The following is an 18,513-nucleotide window of genomic DNA, read 5'->3' as shown; positions in this document are numbered from 1 at the left end:
CTTAAGCATGTGCGCGCATGCATACGCACACACACACACACACACACACACACACACACACACACACACACACACACACACACACACACACACACACGTGTGTGGGGCTTTCCGCAAGGAAGCAAGAGGTTGGGAACCGCTGCCCTACTGCTATCTTGGGTCTTTAAGTGTGGTATTTGTGATGACAAGCCATTTGTATGTAGCATGTGCTCTTACAAGGTGAACCACCCCAAGTTTTAGTTTTGTTGTTTTGTTGTTTTTAGCCAGGTTAGTAGCCAACCTTGTAGAACACATACAGGTCCCTGTAACCTTCCTCTGTTTTCACCAGTACAGCACATCCATTCTATAATTAGGGAGGTCAGTCAGTAGGTCAGTCAGTAGGTCAGTCAGTCAGAATATGCATTTCCACCTTTCTCTCTTCAGCAACTGATCCCAATTTCACACATTTTCACATGGCATTGGCCATTATCATTATACAGACGATGACGGAGCCCGATTTCCATTTTTCCCAAATTCAAGCTATTTATTCACGTTTTTATACCACTTCTGTTCAACTCAACTTCAGCCTGTTGTCAGGGCTACGGTCCGTTCCTCCAGGCCATGGGATCAAATTAACAACCACTGAAAAAATACCAAGCCACATATATTGGAGCACATATCTTCAAACGGGTAAGGTCTAGTTTAATTCTATTTAACAACACCCCCTTCCTGTAACTAGTTTGTTGTTGTTTTTTTGTTTTGTTTTTTTAATTGTATATTAACTGGGAGGATATAGCAACGGCATAATCAACAGATGTATGCAAATATAAGTGTTGGAGGCTTGGAGCTATGATTTAGTTAAACTTGTATTGCCATGCTATAGTCGGGGGCCCCAGGGATATTTTGGTTCAGATTCTCGCAAATTTGGCACAGATGTTGTCCATAACATACTTAATCATTTTAAGATGGGTGCCAAGATGGGCACCCCATGGTACTGCCATATTGCGCAATGCAAATATGTCCCATTAACTTTACATTACAGGGAAAAAAAGCAAAAAAAAAGAATCTGCTTTTAGTAGCATATAACTGGTCAAACTAGGGGTTTTTCATGATTCTGAATCCATTGCAAACATCTGTTTTGCACAAAACACATTCCTTGGTAAAAAACTGCCCTACAAGACTATGGTTTAGTGATGAAAAGTGATGAGTCATCACTTTTCACACTTTTGTGGTGGCCGTTTTAGCCCAATGAATGTTTTATTTATGCAAAACGGTTTGGTCATGTGTGCTGGTATTGTGACCTGCTGCCATAACTCATGTGCATTCCAACAACGGTCCATGTTCTCCCACTCATCACATCTCATGATCTCATCACTTGACCAAGCACTTATGCCACCTATGTATGCTATGTTCTCCCATCAGGTTAATATTTTGGTTGATTCAAACTGTGTTACATAATATCTATTTCTCATTCATGGCCTTTTAATTGCAATGTGGTTTCATGCTTTAAGATTGTTGGAATGGAAATGGAAAGTAAATATACAGTATAGATACATTCATGATAAACACAAAACAGGACAGAATGCAATCAACTCAATATACACCACAGTTCAATATATATATATATATATATATATATATATATATATATATATATATATATATATATATAATCTTAATATAGATATAGCAAAAATAGTCTGGTGATTACATAAACAGTAGCCTCGTGAACCACCAACTTCCGGAAATCTCACTGACAGCGATACATAAACAGTAGGCTATTTTGACACACAGCATCAATACACCTAAAGTGGTTTCCTCTCATTTCAGATGTATGGCTGTTTTAAATTGATAACATACTGGTAACTCTGTAAAGAACATTTGTTTCACCAGGGAAATACAATTGCTCACTAAACGAAGAATAACAACATTGTGCTTCATGCAGTGATGAGGGGTGAGAGAAGTAAAAGAAACATTGGTCAGAGGCAACTTCTTCTGTCCTTTGCTTCTAGTGCTCTACTATTCCACAAACCTTTTCATGTGAAGACAAGACAAGATTTGTGCTGTTAAAATGTTTCAATAGATGATTTCTTGATCTTGATTTCAAGATTCTTTGAAAATAGGTTGAAGGTTGAAGGTTGTACTTTATTGTTACATCTTTTTGTTCGGCTTCCTTCAAACAATGCAGTGGAAATCACTACAAGCTTCACAATGCATTGGTATGTTGTGAAGCTTAGATGTGATTGGGTAAACTGATTTTGATTCCAATTTGTTGCGACCGTCAGGTCGCAGTTACTATCTCCAGGGACCCCCAGGTCCCTGGGGGACCCCCAGATGTAAAAAATGACCAAATGTGCAAAAATGACCAAATGACCACCCCAACGGGGCTGCTCACGGGGAATTCCCGGGGACCACCGACTCCTGGTGCTCCAGAACGGATGCAAAAGTGGTGGCGCCCCCAGTGGAGGACCCCCTGCCACTGCAGCGCACATAAAATGCCGTAACTCGGGCTAGGAGCGACCGGGAGAGCCGGGGCCGGTACCTATTCGTCCGCCTGGGCGGCGCGGAGACCCCACCCCTCATTTCTCACATGGCCCTCTTCTAGCGCCACCATGTGGCAGATTCTTGCAAAACACATTTTTGGACACTGCTCCTACAATTTTTGCCCTAAAATCACTCAAATCGGTACACAGTATGTCTACACTCATGTCATCAACATGGATCTGTCCCATATAGCGCCACCTTCAGGCCGACTTTTTAAAACACATTTTTGGACACTGCTCCTACAGATTTTGCCCTAAAATCACACAAATCGGTACACACTATGTCTACACTCAGTGCCACCATCAGGCCGATTTTTTTCAACCACATTTTTGGACACTGCTCCTACACATTTTGCCCTAAAATCACGCTGCGACCTGGCGGTCGCTTATCTCCCGATTAGGGAGTCTTACTGGTATTAATTTGACTGGGGACCCTAGAACCTATTTTGATAACCACTGCTCTAGTCTAACCAATATTGAAGTGCACCCAGAGCTTTACAAAGCTATCTGATACAGTTGCAATGCACTTTGTACCAATGCATAATTTATATATCATCTATTAACAGTGTTAACTTGATGGAATGTACAGTACAGGCCATATATATAGTCCCATATGGTCTAGCGGTTAGGATTCCTGGTTTTCACCCAGGCGGCCCGGGTTCAACTCCCGGTATGGGAACATGATTTATTAAAAACTTGAGTATGAATTGATGCTGTTGGATTATGTAGCGGTGTCAATTTGGTCTGCATGAAATTCTTTGGTTTATCAGGTTCCCATGCAGATGTCAATATGGTGACCATTTTGAATTTTTTAACATATCAAATGCTAATTTGCCACTAGTTGTGAAGTTTCTGGAGGATACACACAAAACGCTTCTGAATCAAGAGGAATGGTGTGAACAACGAAAGTCATTTAGCTATCAGCTTCTCTACCCACGTTTTCAGATCAATTTGTCAAATTAAAATAAACTGTGTGTTATGTAATACTTTTATGATTACCTTTTACCTTAGCTTATTAACATGATGGGGAGACTTTCAGCAACATTCCAATCTAGTGGCACTGGGCAAGCAATTATTAATCAGAGACAGGCCTTTGACCAAGTTGGAGTTTTTCCTACTCCTCCCAAACGTGACACGAGAGTGGTCAACCCTACTCACCATCATCATGCAAGCAAATCAGCTCAGGAGTCTGACATTGGGAATGAATTACCCCACAGTCCTTTCATTTGACTTGGCTCATGTAGGAAAAGGTTGAGGAGCTGTTAATGTAGATGCCAGGCTAGCCCTGGGATTATTAGGCATTTCTAAGAATTCCAATGCTTGCAGAGCTTCTTCATGCCCACATGACTGTAATCTAAAGCCTGTCAAGAAGAGAGTTCAAGAGTCTGTTTGGAACTGGCCAGTGCACAGAGCATTGTGATCTTAGGCCTAATCAGATCAACAGTGGACTGATATGCCAGGCCTAGTGTCCTACATCAAAGTTATACTTTTTATAGATTTGTTTTACATATTATTGATGTTTGGATTGATTTTGTTTTTATTTAAAAGGTTCTTGGTCTAGCTACGTTTTTAGATTACTATTATATGCATGTGTGCTGTCCTTGGCTATTTAGCTCCTTTCGGAACCACTCACTAGTCACTACACGGCTGGCTATGCCGCTCCGCTCCGAGATGTGGAGCGGCATAGCCATGTAGTGAGTGGTTCCGAAAGGAGCTATTGGCTATTGTAAATCGCTCTGGATTAAGAGTGCCTGCTAAATGCTTAAAATGTAAATTGATGACACAATAGACAAAATCAAGGCAACTCACTGGCTGCAGAAGGTGACAGAATATAGTCTAATAAACACTCTAATAAACACTATTGAACCAGTAAGACTCCCTAATCGGGAGATAAGCGACCGTCAGGTCGCAGCGTGATTTTAGGGCAAAATGTGTAGGAGCAGTGTCCAAAAATGTTGTTGAAAATAATCGGCCTCATGGTGGCGCTGAGTGTAGACATAGTGTGTACCGATTTGTGTGATTTTAGGGCAAAATCTGTAGGAGCAGTGTCCAAAAATGTGTTTGAAAAAATCGGCCTGAAGGTGGCGCTATATGGGACAGATCCATGTTGATGAGATGCGTGTAGACATACTGTGTAGCGATTTGCGTGATTTTAGGGCAAAAATTGTAGGAGCAGTGTCCAAAAATGTGTTTTAAAAAATCGGCCTGAAGGTGGCGCTATATGGGCCAGATCCATGTTGATGACATGAGTGTAGACATACTGTGTACCGATTTGAGTGATTTTAGGGTAAAAATTGTAGGAGCAGTGTCCAAAAATGTGTTTTGCAAGAATCCGCCACATGGTGGCGCTAGAAGAGGGCCATGTGAGAAATGAGGGGTGGGTACCGGCCCCGGCTCTCCCGGTCGCTCCTAGCCCGAGTTACGGCATTTTATGTGCGCTGCAGTGGCAGGGGGTCCTCCACTGGGGGGGCCACCACTTTTGCATCCATTCTGGAGCACCAGGAGTCGGTGGTCCCCGGGAATTCCCCGTGAGCAGCCCCGTTGGGGTGGTCATTTGGTCATTTTTGCACATTTGGTCATTTTTAGGGGACCCCCAGGTCCCTGGAGCTCTGGGGGTCCTTGGAGGTTGTAGTTTGGCAGGCAAGGAGTGTGTGTGCAAAATCAGTCTTATCTGGTCCTACACTGACCCCCACTGGCGACTCTGAATTACACACTCATGAAAGTCTCCAGGTCTGATAAAGAACAAATGATGTTCTCTCATTTCAAAGACCCCCAATTTCACATTACACCATGGACCCGGTTTTATGAATAGTGAATTATCAATCAGAATGCTATTTAATCTATGGAGTTAATTTAGCACACTGAAATTAGCCTATACGCTGAAATAAGATCATTGGTCTTGCAGCCATAAAACAGGTTGAAAAATGTTTAAACAGCAACTAAACAGGATGCAAACATGAATAAAATTGGCATCAAAATCATGACAGAATATTAGAAGAATGTATCATAATGTTGTGAGTTCCTGTAGGTCAAATCAATCATATGTGTGGTGGGAGGTTAAAAACTGAGCGTCTTTGCAGATCTACTTGTATTTTAAAGATTACATCATATTTCTGACTATGAGTTCCTGAGGCCGAAGCAGGAAGCACTGCACATTTGGTATGGACAGAAAAGCATGCTGTACCAGAACCGTCAACATTTACATCAGTTAGATATGAGTTCAAAGCAGGATGCCCTGCACATATGCACAAAACCAGATGAGAGGTGGGAGTGGGTCAAAGATAGAAAGAAAGAGCAAAGGAGAAAAAAGACTCAGAAGAGTGAAAAAAGCCCACTATAAGTTTATTTTTATTGTTGTATTTATGTATTTCTTTTGTAAGCTGCATCATTAAAGGTACAGTTCACTTTCACTGGTCATTTTATTGTCTAATCAGGCTTATGAACACCCTGAACAGATTTTCATTTTCTTGATTTAATATTTTGATATTTGATGTGAATGTTACATCAAATATGGGGGGGGGGGGGGGCTAGAGGGCCTGAGAACATTTACATCAAATATCTAAATCTAAATATTGCTTCAAACTTAAAAACTGTTCACGGTCTTCATAAAAGCATGATTAGACGATAAAATGTTTTTTCCCCCCTTTTTGTTTACGTGAAATACCCCTTTAATCTGCGTGTATAATGAAATCATTGTTCTATGTTGGGCCCTAGATGGCTGGTGAATTCCATTTGACCTTTTAATCCACAACCAACTGTTTATAATGGAACTATTGAAATGTCATTTTCTTTTTTTTACTGTGAACATAATTCAAAATTCAGAATTGTGAATTATGAAACATGAGCTGGTTAATTTTAATGTGTATGAACTGACCAAACTGACCTTTGCGCTAGATCTTATTAAGTGTGAACTTGCACAGCACTGGATGGTAACCAATATGTCTAGCCTGCCAGCCCCAATAACGAAAGGCTAAATAAGCTTGTGATTGATTGATTGATTGATTGATTGATTGATTGATTGATTGATCGATTGAAGACTTTTTAGAAGTTTGCATAGTAAAAGGTACAGTTTCATGACAGTACAATAACAGTTCACTGGTACAAGGACAACTAAAAGGAGACCCTAGTAAGCTTTTCTTACACAGGAAAACCTTTATGTATCTCATAAAACATTGAATGACAGACGGATAAACACACTATGCAGAGAATAACATCAATAGCAAAATAAATAAAAAAAACAATCATAAAGAAGGAAAATATATATATATATATTTCCAGTGGAAAAGGGGAGGTACTGTACGTGTAAGTCAGTCTCGAGTAGCAGCCGCCTGCAAGTGACCTTTCAGACCGAGTTTAAAGGAATAGGGATTTACACTCCTTTAAGGCTTTCAATAGGGCGTTCCACATGCAGGAAAACACATTTTAACCTTTTTTAGAGTCAAATCTCGGTTGAACATGATTTGTGGAGCTGCCTCTGGTGTTGAAATTGTGGACATCCTTGACGTTTAGGAAATATTTTGTCAGGTACATGGGTATCTCTTGGTGTGTTGAACACCAGGCCCAATGCAAGATGTTATACTCTGTCAGCTACCGTGAGCCACCCCACGCTTATATATTATAAGCGTTAAGGTGAGCCCAAGAAGGTAGGCCACGCCCTATGCGTTTTTTGGGGGGCTGTTTGGAGCTTTGGTATTAAGGCATTTGGGGCATCGCGATACGTGTACTTAGTCATGGAGGGGCAGAATGAGTGCACGAGTCTTCCGTGTATTGCTATTGATCAGTGGAGTGACCCTCTGCAAGAAACTCATTTTTTGGTTGACTTTTTAGATTACCTTTTCATTTTTTCACTGGAAAGGTTATACAATACTAAAATGTAAAAGTAAAAGTACGGAAATTCAGAACGTACTTGAGTAAAAGTACACGATTATTGGTATCAACATCTTTACATAAAGTACCAAAAGTAAAAAAGTACTCATTATTCAGAATGTCCCATTTCAAAGGTTTTAAATATACAGTATAAACATCTTAGAAAATAGCAGATCTACAAGCTCACAATGCGCATTGTGAGCTTGTAGATTGGCTATTTTCAAATGGCGAAGTGTACACAGGGCTGAAATGGTTAATGTATGTTTTGTAATAATAATCAAAATCTAAAAGGTAGCCTAACTAACTAAAGTTTTATAATAATTTTAGTGGAGTAAAAAGTATAGTTGACTCTGAGATGTTGTGGAGTAGAAATGTATCCAATGTATTAAACATTGGAAATACTCCAGTAAAATGAAAGTATCTCAAACCTGTAGTTAAGTAAATTTACTTTCCACCACTTCAGTCCTCCTGAGTCCTGAGTAGCCTCTTCCCCTAAACAGTCAGGTGAATATTAACTTTCTATCTATCCTCTACAGTATATTCACCCATTAAATATAATTTAAGTCCAAATGTGACCACTACTTTTCAGAGTATGGCAAAAAATAACCTATTCCAATAGATCCAACATTATCTTTGATCACTTTATTTTATACTTTATTATTTATTATTTATACTTATTTGCATGCATTCATTTATGTAAAAAAAGAAAACAAATATAGAGACAAAAGGATTACATTTCAGTCAGTTTATACTGTGTCTATTGCGACCGTAGGGCGCACTTACTATCAAAACCTGCACAAACTGTGAGTGAGTGAGTCAGTCTGTCCGTCTGTCTGTCACACCTCACACGTCACACTATTGCCCTGCTCATATCTCCGCAACCGTTGCCCCGATCCATGCCAAATTTTGCACACACGCTCCTTGGCTGCCAAACTACAACCTCCAAGGACCCCCGGAGCTCCAGGGACCCCCAGGTCCCTGGGGGACCCCCAGATGTAAAAGATGACCAAATGTGCAAAAATGACCAAATGACCACCCCAACGGGGCTGCTCACGGGGAATTCCCAGGGACCACCGACTCCTGGTGCTCCAGAACGGATGCAAAAGTGGTGGCGCCCCCAGTGGAGGACCCCCTCCACTGCAGCTCACATAAAATGCCGTAACTCGGGCTAGGAGGGTCCGGGAGAGCCGGGGCCGGTACCTATTCGTCCGCCAAGGCAACGCGGACACCCCACCCCTCATTTCTCACATGGCCCTCTTCTAGCGCCACCATGAGGCCGATTTTTAAAACACATTTTTGGACACTGCTCCTACAGTTTTTGCCCTAAAATCACGCAAATCGCTACACAGTATGTCTACACTCATCCCATCACCATGAATCTGTCCCATATAGCGCCCCCTTCAGGCCGATTTTTAAAAACACATTTTTGGACACTGCTCCTACAGATTTTGCCCTAAAATCACGAAAATCACTACACAGCATGTCTACACTCATGTCATCAACATGGATCAGGAAGATTTTGGAAAAACACATTTTTGCCCTATTTGTGGAGCGATTAGGGAGTCTTACTGGTATTAACAAAGTGGTTATGTTTTATCTATCAACTCTGATTTAGTGTAAGACAAGACTGTTTAACATTTGTTTTATTCTACGTATGTCTTCCATATATTTGTATATAGAGAGACCACAAGCAGTTCTGACCCTGGAACCCAACCGGATACCAGATATGTCATATACGTGACATGAAAGAAGGTATTACAGAGTTGACAAAGTTGGTGTTGCATTTCTCAGTTACTCTGATAAAAATAAATATGGATTCAAAGCGGACCTAAGTCACAGTGGTGAATATGGTGTACTGGTCGTCTTAAAACGTATCCATGCACAAAACAAAGTATAAAGTTGCTTCGATTGTAATTGGGTATTTCTCATCACTATATGTTGTTTTGTTCATTGTACTCAACCTGTTTAATTATGGTTCTGAACTCATAAAGAGATGAATATTCTGTATCAAGGATGTGAATGGGGAATGTTTTATTTGTTTATTTTTCTCCTTTAATGTATCTTTAAAAATATTGTTATAGCCCCCTGCTAGAAAAAACAGCACAAGACCAGCAGTAAGACCAGCACCAGCACCAGCACAAACCAGCACATGTTGTGTTTTACTGCTGGTCTGTGCTGGTGCTGGTCTGTGCTGGTGCTGACCAGCAATAAGACCAGCACAAACCAGCACATGTTGTGTTTTACTGCTGGTCTGTGCTGGTGCTGGTCTAGGTTTAGCTGGTCAAATTTGCTCTTTGCTCTGGTGCTTGAGTCCTGTTCTGATGCTCTGCTCCATGGGTATTTGACCATATTAGATTGTGACATTATTTTTGACATTGTGAGTGGGATTCGAACTTACTATCTCTGGCGCTTCAGTCCTGCACTCATCCTCGGCGCCACTGGAACCTGTTAGTTAAAATGGGTGTTTGTCCCTATGTGTATATGACCAGCTTAGACCAGCACAGACCAGCACCAGCACAGACCAGCAGTAAAACACAACATGTGCTGGTTTGTGCTGGTGCTGGTCTGTGCTGGTGCTGGTCTGTGCTGGTCTATGCTGGTTTATGCTGGTTCATGCTGGTCTGTGCTGGTGCTGGTCTATGCTGGACCAGCACCAGCACAGACCAGCAGTAAAACACAACATGTGCTGGTTTGTGCTGGTGCTGGTCTGTGCTGGTCTATGCTGGTTCATGCTGGTCTGTGCTGGTGCTGGTCTATGCTGGTTCATGCTGGTCTGTGCTGGTGGACCAGCATGGGACCAGCACAGACCAGCATATACCAGCACCAGCACAGACCAGCATGAACCAGCATAAACCAGCATAGACCAGCACAGACCAGCATGAAAATTGTGCTGGTCTGTGCTGTTTTTTCTAGCAGGGCCATTGGGAAAAATACAGAGGCTCAATAGTTATGCGGTTGTATGTTATGTATCTGTCTATGAATAAAAGCTAAACTAGAGACTATGCTGACATCAGACAGAACAAGTGGGAACAAACCGTACTGAAGCTGTGGCACCTTTTGACCTTGTAATTTGTATTATTGCCCTTATATTTATTATATTTCTATTTTTCTATTATTATATTTTTTTTTGTATCTAAATGCTTAGTTTGGACTTGATATTGAACAAAGGGGGGGTTTAAAACGGAAAAAAGTAATGCCCTTACATATATTTTCTGTACGTATTTATTATAATGTCCTAACATGCCTTTGAATTGTATATATAAATGAAAATACTTAAATGATTGTAAACTGCAAATATTTAAGTTTATTTAAAAAGACAAATACATCAAAATGTTGTCTGTGGTGGTGTTGTTGAGGGCGCAGTTCACACTCCAGTCCAGTGGGAGGCGGCAATGAACGAACCCGGTCGAGATGTCGGCCGCCAAAAATACTCACAACAACAGAAGAACGTTTTTCCTTTTCTTTTTTTCGGAAGGAGGAGGAGGAGGTGGCATCCGACAAAAGCGGCCCTGTTTCTTTTTTCAACCAAGAAGAGGGAGAGCGAGCCGAGAGAGGAGGAAAAATAAAAGTCGAACACAAACAACAAAAGAAGCGAACATGTACGCCAGGACGACCGCGGGCAGCGCGCACGGAGACTTCCAGGACAGGAATGGCGTGAATTATGTGACCTCGGCGGAGTCTTTTGGACACTGTTCCCAGCTGTTCTGGAAGAAGGATCCCAATGACTCCGGAGTAAGAAAAAAACCCTCCTGAAAAACCTCCCTGCTGGCTGGCTAGTGGAGGCTGCAGCCTCTTCCTCACCTCCTCTCTGCGCGAGCCAGCCGCGATATTAAAAAAAAAAATCAAATATATACAGAGCCGCGCGAGCGCCTTTCGTTCCGCTCGAGACTTAATCTAAAACGACGTTATTATCAAATGGAGGAGGGGGGAGAAAAGTGTCGACGCGGCAAACGTCGACACTTTTTATACTCCGTTTTAAACAAACGTCGTTTTTTTAATGCTGGAAGATTGTCATTTTTGTTTGGTCAAGCGGTGATGTATTAAATGAAGCCCCGAGCTAACAGCCCCCTAACAGCCCCCCCCATTCTTCCATTGTATACACTGTTTGATTAAATAAACGTACGCGTTAAAACGATAACCCAGCTATTATATACTCATGAACTATTTGTGTGAACATCATTCTGTTAACGTAATTAGCTTGTAGCTATAAGAACGTAGCTGCCTGTTTCCCCCCCTCATCCACCCCCTGGCCGTTATTTTTTTCCATGAACAAACATTGTTAGCATCGAGCTAACGTCGCCACGGCCTACTTTAGCCTGCCTGCCTGGCTAGCTAGCTAGTCGGTTAGCTGGGGCTTCCAGCGTATAGCTTCGTGTGTTTGTTCGTTCTGTTGCGTTAATTCACGGCTTCTCACGTCACATAAAACGGGGGTCTCCTTTCAATCATTCTGGTTTTTAGTTAACCCTCGGAGCTTGGGTTTCAAACACAGCTGAGCGTTTGAAAATTAAAGAGCACGTAATATTGTTTCATAACGGTAACAATGCCAGCCGTTAGCTTGACGTTAGCTCGAGAGCCAGGCTCTCACGCGAACCTTTTTTTCTTCTCTCGCTTATCCGTCCAAACCGGTCAGAGATGTTTATATATTATATAGCTAGCTATTCAAAACTTCTCAAAGTCACAAATGCAACATGTTTTTTTCTCCGGTGGGGGTATATTTGTTTTTATTAGTAGTAGTAGTGGAAGCAGAACTTTGTGTTTTAAAATGTGTTTGGCCTGGAAGATGGTTTTTAGTGAATAAGAGAAAAGTAAACATGATGAGGCTGTCTCACCGGAAACCGGAGCGGAAGCCGCCCCGCACTTTGAAAGGGCTCTTTGTGGCTCAGTAGACTGAGCCCCTTTCATCATTATATTCATCATCACTATACACAGCCCGTAACATTAACTGCATACGACACTATGCATCAAACGCAATTTCTAGTCACTTAAAAAAGTGAATCTGCTCGCATGCTCTGTCCTGCCTATCATTTAGTTGTTTTGGTCCATCCATCAGTCACCTTTAAGTTGGCAAAAGCCTCTGAATGGGGAAAAATGCCATTTTGTTGTGTGGTTCATTTGTTGATTCTAAATGTGAAGTTTAACCACATGCACCCTAGCCTCCCTATTTGGGGCAACTCTAAATGGGTGGGACATATCTGATCTAATAGACTTGTTAGATCGGCTACTTTAACACATTTTTACATGCAACGATACATATATGGTTTTAAGTGTCTATGGAAACTTTGAACATGTGTTTTTTTTTCCTATATCGTTTTCCATTATGTGACTCACACATTCTCATCCTCCGCCTGTCTCAAGGGTATGCTGTTAAAACCTCCCGCACTGCAACACTGTCACTCCATTGACACAACCTTTCCTCCTCTGCGACAGCCGACGTCAACCATCAGTTGGTGCGACCAGCTGCCCACCTCGTCCACCTCCAGCCTCAGTCTGGAGACCCGGGCGGCTGCAGCAGCTGCCGCTGCGGTCATTGCCGACATGGAGGAAGACGTGAGGCCGTATGCCTGCGACCTTTGCACCTGCGTCTACAAGCATGCCAGCTCACTGCTCAATCACAAACTCACCCACAGGACTGGAGATTTCAGGTGTGTGTGGGTAGGGGTACTATGACTGTCTGATATGTGATAGACAGGACTTTTCTTAATTGGAGTGACAGGTCTATGTTCTTCTTGCACGATTATGTTCCCCCACACGCACACACATATTGCCCATTCAGAGCGCACACACAAACATACAACTACAAAAACAGACTATCAAGGTTATGATGGGCTAAGATCAAACTGGACAATTAAAGGACCATGAGTTTTCTCTTCCTCTATGCGTCTGTGTATCTATAGGGATGTAAAGTATACTGCGGCATCAGGCGACCATAGTATTGATTTGGTACGAATTTCCGTACCCACTCACTGTAGGTTTATGTGCAAATAATGCACAGTGCAACTCAACTGATAAGGATATATCCCTACTCTATCTCCTTTAGCTTGTCTGTTCATGTTCGCATCTCTGTACAATGTGTCAAATGGACCCTCTCAACCAATGACAAATGTGGCTAGTCTCAAAGTAGAGCAGAGCTGTTTAATGCATGCCATGCCATTAATTTGAAATGTGTAACACATTCATGAAGTGAATTGTGTACTTATTGGACTTATTGTATAATTTGTTTTTGCACTTGACAAGTGAAGGCAATCCTGAACTGTTGATTTTCTAAATACGGATATGTATTGCTAACTGTTAAAATGTTATTGAAATGATTATAGGACCGAGTCGGATTGATGAAATAACGTATCCTGCAGTGATTCTCATATCACTGCTCAGAATATAACAATGTAGCAATGCATTGTGATTTGTGACCTTGTAGATGTGCTATTTTTAATTAAATGGGGAATAAGTGTTAAAACTGTTCATTTAGCTGGGAACCCTCTGAAACGACTGGGACTTTGAGAACCACTGCTGTACAGTACTTAGTTTACTGACATGTAAAAATGTGACCCCAAGACTTACCCTTTTTTTCTCTCTGTTCTGATCTCTTCCCCCATTTCTGACCGTCTCACACCCACACATGCATGCGATAACACACTCTCAACATCCACTCACCACACACCACACACAACCCCAACAGGTGTGACTTCTGTGCCAAGCCGTACTCAAACTATATGTCCCTGCGTAACCACATGCGCATCCATGGGTCGAAGCGCTACTATTGTGATCTGTGTGGCAAGGCCTTCCGGCTTGCTCGCTACCTGCGCAACCACCAGAAGATCCACGATGATGGACCCAACCGCTTCGACTGCCCCAACTGCTGCAAGAGCTTCCGCACCATGTTGGAGCTGGCCCAGCACCGCTGTAATAATGCATCCAGCCAGGTGAGAAGAGTGAAGGTGGGTGTATTTGCGACATTTTTATATTTGTGTATGTTGTGTGTATGTTAACTGCTGGTTTATGATGAAAATGATCATTACAAGATAGGGTCTGTTCATTTGATTATTTGGGTTTATTCGATAAATGCGCTAAGCCTGTGCTATGCAAATGGTGCCTGAACCGATAACATAATACTATTTAATATCTATCTATTAATACTATTTGTTTATTCTATCTATTAATACTATGTATTACTTCTAATCTATCTAGCGATCTATCTTCCTATCTACAGGGCTGTCCTAAACACTTTGCACATTTGTTTGATGCCACTAAAGACTAAATTGGATGTTCCCTCTTTACACCCCTTTACACTGTTTAAGTTAACAAGCTAATGGTAGCCTTCATGCTGCTGTCAGAGCAAGCTTGTTTTGTTTACTAGTTGCATGTGCAGTGATGCTTCTGTTGCCTGTAAAGTTTGTTTAGAGCGAGGGGCAAATTGACACCTCAGGCATTTAAGTGGCCCTGAAATGAACCACCAAAATCTGCGGCAAATCAATTTCAGCACCCAACCCTAATTATCAGATTTTGAGTAGTATAATGGTCTAACTCTTGGTGTCTTCTATCAGACTGACGTATGATTTTCAGCACCAGTTGCATGCTAAATGAAATGCAATAAGTGTTTCACTGTCGACAGCATGTCATCGTTCTTTGCACAATTAGTCGTTCAGGCTGGTTGAGTGTGTGTGAATGAGTGAGGTAGTGGGTGGACAGAGTTGTTTTTGGCCAATATAATATGCGACTTGTACATTTGTCAGAGAGAAATATCCGGTCTTAAATTTGATTTGACATCACTGGAATCTGATTGGAGACTTGAAATCACCACTTGATGTGACGAGGGTGCAACACCAAAGGTGAAATTCCTCCCTTAGTGAAAGTTTGTGAGGTTGTGTGAGACTGGGTCTGTGGAAGCACGTGCACATATTATCACACTTAATCTGATAATTCTATCTCCTCAACTGTACCCTCTGTCCTTGAGGACAGTCCATCCACAATCCTAAATCTGTGAAAGGACTGTTCCTACAAGTAAACATGGCTTAGGAGGTCAGGGTTAGAATTAGGGTTAGGCTAAGTTTAGGGCAAGTGTCAGGGTTTAGAGGTTAGGGAACAAATACATATACAACTCCGTGGAATTGCACTCGCAAGTATTGGTAACGCAAACTTTGTGTGTGCGTGTGTGTGTTTGTACGTTTGTGTGTGCGCTGGGTTCATAAGAACCGGTTCAGCTGTCCGTCCTGCTTTAAGAGCTACAGAACCATGCTGGATCTAGCTCAGCATCGCTGCCCCGTCGCCCTAAAGAACCAGGTTGGTGTGAGCACGGCTGACCCACTGGTGAATGTGTGTGGTTGTTTGTGTGTATGTCTGTGACTCCGTTGGCAGATCAAACAGTAGTTGGGAATGTAGGGGACAGTAATGTGTCCCCTACATTCACTTATCATATGGACTAGGGTTATGGACTTAGGTTGAGATGAGATTTAAGAGATAGTTCTATTAACACATGCTTTATCCTTCTCTGGTCCTTCAGGACACCAGTCTCTTAAAGTGAATTTGTGTTTCCCTCCTCGTACAGTTTGTAATACTAGTAATCTTTAAATTCTGTCGATGGAACAGATGATCTTATCGCTCTTTTGTCACTCTGAGGGACAGTCAGATGAGATGACTCTGTTGTGTGCTGGGAGATTTCATAGAACTGTTCAGAGAAAATAACCAAGCAAGGAACATATAACTATTTGTTTTAAATAAATACTGTAAGTCCTCCTTTTTCCACTCCACCAACATGGTGGTGTGTATCCCGGCTTTTCAGTCATTAAGTGACAGACTTTGACTTGTGGCTCCATTCATGACTGTGTGTCACTTCCTGGTATCTCTCTCAGGTTCAGCCTTAATAGAAACAATGAAGGCATTTAGCAGATGCTTTAATCCAGAGTGATTTACAAAGAGCAACATTGGAGTAAACTGCATGTGCAATCTAGTCAACACACTACAGGGGGTAAGTGGTCAAATAAATGGAGTGCCAAGGAAACAATTAAGGTCCACAAAGAAACTTGGATACCAAGCAATCATCAAACCTAACATAAATTAATAACATGCTAAATAACATCTAAATAACAAACTTGGCATCTATGGGCAAGCAAAACAGCATGCATCTATTTTAGTGTACAATACATGGGGCATATGTGAACAAGTAACAGACATGCGTACTATTCTAGCTAGCAACTGTCTAAATAGTATAATCTGTCTAAATAATACCAGTATTTGTTGCCAATATCAGTTTTTAAAACGAAAATAGTGATGGCAAACAACTCAGGCTGTTAGATGTATTTATACATCAAACAAATCACACTATAACCTTAGTCTTGATGTTTGATGTTTAATACCATTAATATATTTGGAATACAATGTAGAGGTACTTAAAAACTATGGCCGTTTTAATCCATTTCTGGGCATCAGTACTGGACAATATGTTGAGTTCTCTAATGTCATTGATGTTTAGTATTTGTTTGAGCTAGATGAACAATCCAATATTGGGATCTTATCATTTTCACCTTTTCCAACATGGGAAACAGTTATTTTGTTTTATTATCTGTTGCTTTGACTTTAGTCAGTAATCAGTATGTCATTTGAGCTACTTTGTATGATAATGATAAAAGCTGTGAACGTCGGCAATTGTCTGTAAATGGTAATATGTTCAAGTGAAGTCATATCGCCCAGCTCTGGGTGATGAGGGTTCAACATTGAAGGATTTCGTTTTTATTTTGGACTAGGTGACTGTTAGGTTTACCAGTAGGTGCAGATTAAGCTTATGTGATAAGCTTGTTAGGAAGCTAAACAGAATAAACAAATAATTGAGAAAGAATACAAAAATTGTTAAAAAGGAAAGGGTGTGTGTGTGTGTGTGTGTGTGCGCGTATGTGTGTGTTTGCACAGCTTACTCGGTCCATCCACCATGACGGAGAGGCAGTAGTGAGGAAGACAGGACATGTAGCGAGTCCTTAAAATTGTTTCCATTCCAGCTATAATTAATTAAATGGTCTGCGTAATTGGCTATTATCATCCAGACGTCCAATAAGTGAACCAACCAGATTTCCTCGAGGACTCCTCGTCTGTCATCTGTCACTTCCTGTTCTTCTGTCCACTGATCAGCTCTGCATGCTTTATTAGCAGTGTTGTTGCTACGAGTGTTGGAATATATAATTAATATATTTCCCCCCTTCCCTTCCCCTCTTTCCTTCTCCTCTTTATCGTATGCCCTTCCCTCCTCCCTGTCCTACCTGCCCTCTTCTCCTTCCTTCTCTGGCATACCTTCTCCCCGTCTTTCTCTCTGAACTATATCTCTATACTCTATGCCCTCCAACCCACCGTGCTTTCTCAGTCCGGTAGTCGTCGCACCAACTTTGGACATCGCCGCCAACATCAACAACAACAGCAGCAGCAACAGAACAACACTACAGCTCCCATGATGCAACAGCAGTCACACGGAGGCCATGGCCAGCAGGATCCCCTGCCCCCTCACTGTGTGTCCCCTATGTCCCAGGGAGGGGGCGTGGCTAGTAACACCATCCCAGACCCCCACCAGGTATACAGAACGGAAGGTTGTTTTAAGGTGGTTTTAGGGATCCTTCATGGCATGCTCAACCATTGAGGGAACAGCCAGTAGCGCACAAAGGGAGAAGAGGGGCTTGTTCAAAAAACTTTATTGCGCAAAAAGGGAGGAGAGGGCTTGTTCAAAAATGTTATAGCCTTCAGTTTTCCAAATGTGAGAGGAACGGTGTGTGTCTGTGTTGGAGTGTGGCACAGACACAGAACAGACACAGAATACAGATGGATCTAAATGAACAAGTTACTTGTACCCCCCATTTTTTTAACATATTGCAAAAAGAATGTTGTGATCCAACTGATCTGGTTGTCTTTCTGGAATGATCTCCCCAATCCGAGTGAGCGGGTTGGTAATGTTACATTTGCATTGCGCGATCGAAATTAACACCGCGAGGGTACAGAAAGTTGGAACCAAAATGGACTAGTGGTCCATGAATTTTGTATCCTAGGAAATTGTTTATGAACAGTTAACTTAAAATCAGTTTGTCTAAGCCTCTGCTTACAAGGGCTTGCGAATGTCTGCTACTTCGCGTCAACATGCAGTCTTTCTGTGGTT

At 41.8% G+C, this 18,513-nt stretch overlaps 2 protein-coding genes across 2 annotated transcripts in view; both read left to right on the top strand.

The window, feature by feature from the left end:
• Positions 1-18,513, top strand: part of LOC308284040 (histone H1-like) — a gene marked incomplete at both ends in the record, with an annotated part of 409,737 nt that overhangs the window by 204,999 nt on the left and 186,225 nt on the right. The gene's annotated exons all lie outside the window — the stretch shown is intronic.
• LOC308284135 (uncharacterized protein) overlaps positions 10,880-18,513 on the top strand; it is a gene marked incomplete at its 3' end in the record, with an annotated part of 29,033 nt that continues 21,399 nt past the window's right edge. The window contains exons 1-4 of the mRNA XM_080724680.1: positions 10,880-11,120; positions 12,744-13,030; positions 14,065-14,308; positions 17,734-17,937. Coding sequence (XP_080580806.1) covers positions 10,986-11,120; positions 12,744-13,030; positions 14,065-14,308; positions 17,734-17,937 — 870 coding nt within the window. The 5' untranslated portion in view covers positions 10,880-10,985. The remainder of the gene's footprint in view (positions 11,121-12,743; positions 13,031-14,064; positions 14,309-17,733; positions 17,938-18,513) is intronic.

Source organism: Nannobrachium achirus (assembly GCF_963921795.1).
Source record: "Nannobrachium achirus genome assembly, chromosome: 4".
Taxonomy (NCBI): Eukaryota; Metazoa; Chordata; class Actinopteri; order Myctophiformes; family Myctophidae; genus Nannobrachium; species Nannobrachium achirus.
This window is presented reverse-complemented; position numbering and strand designations above follow the sequence as displayed.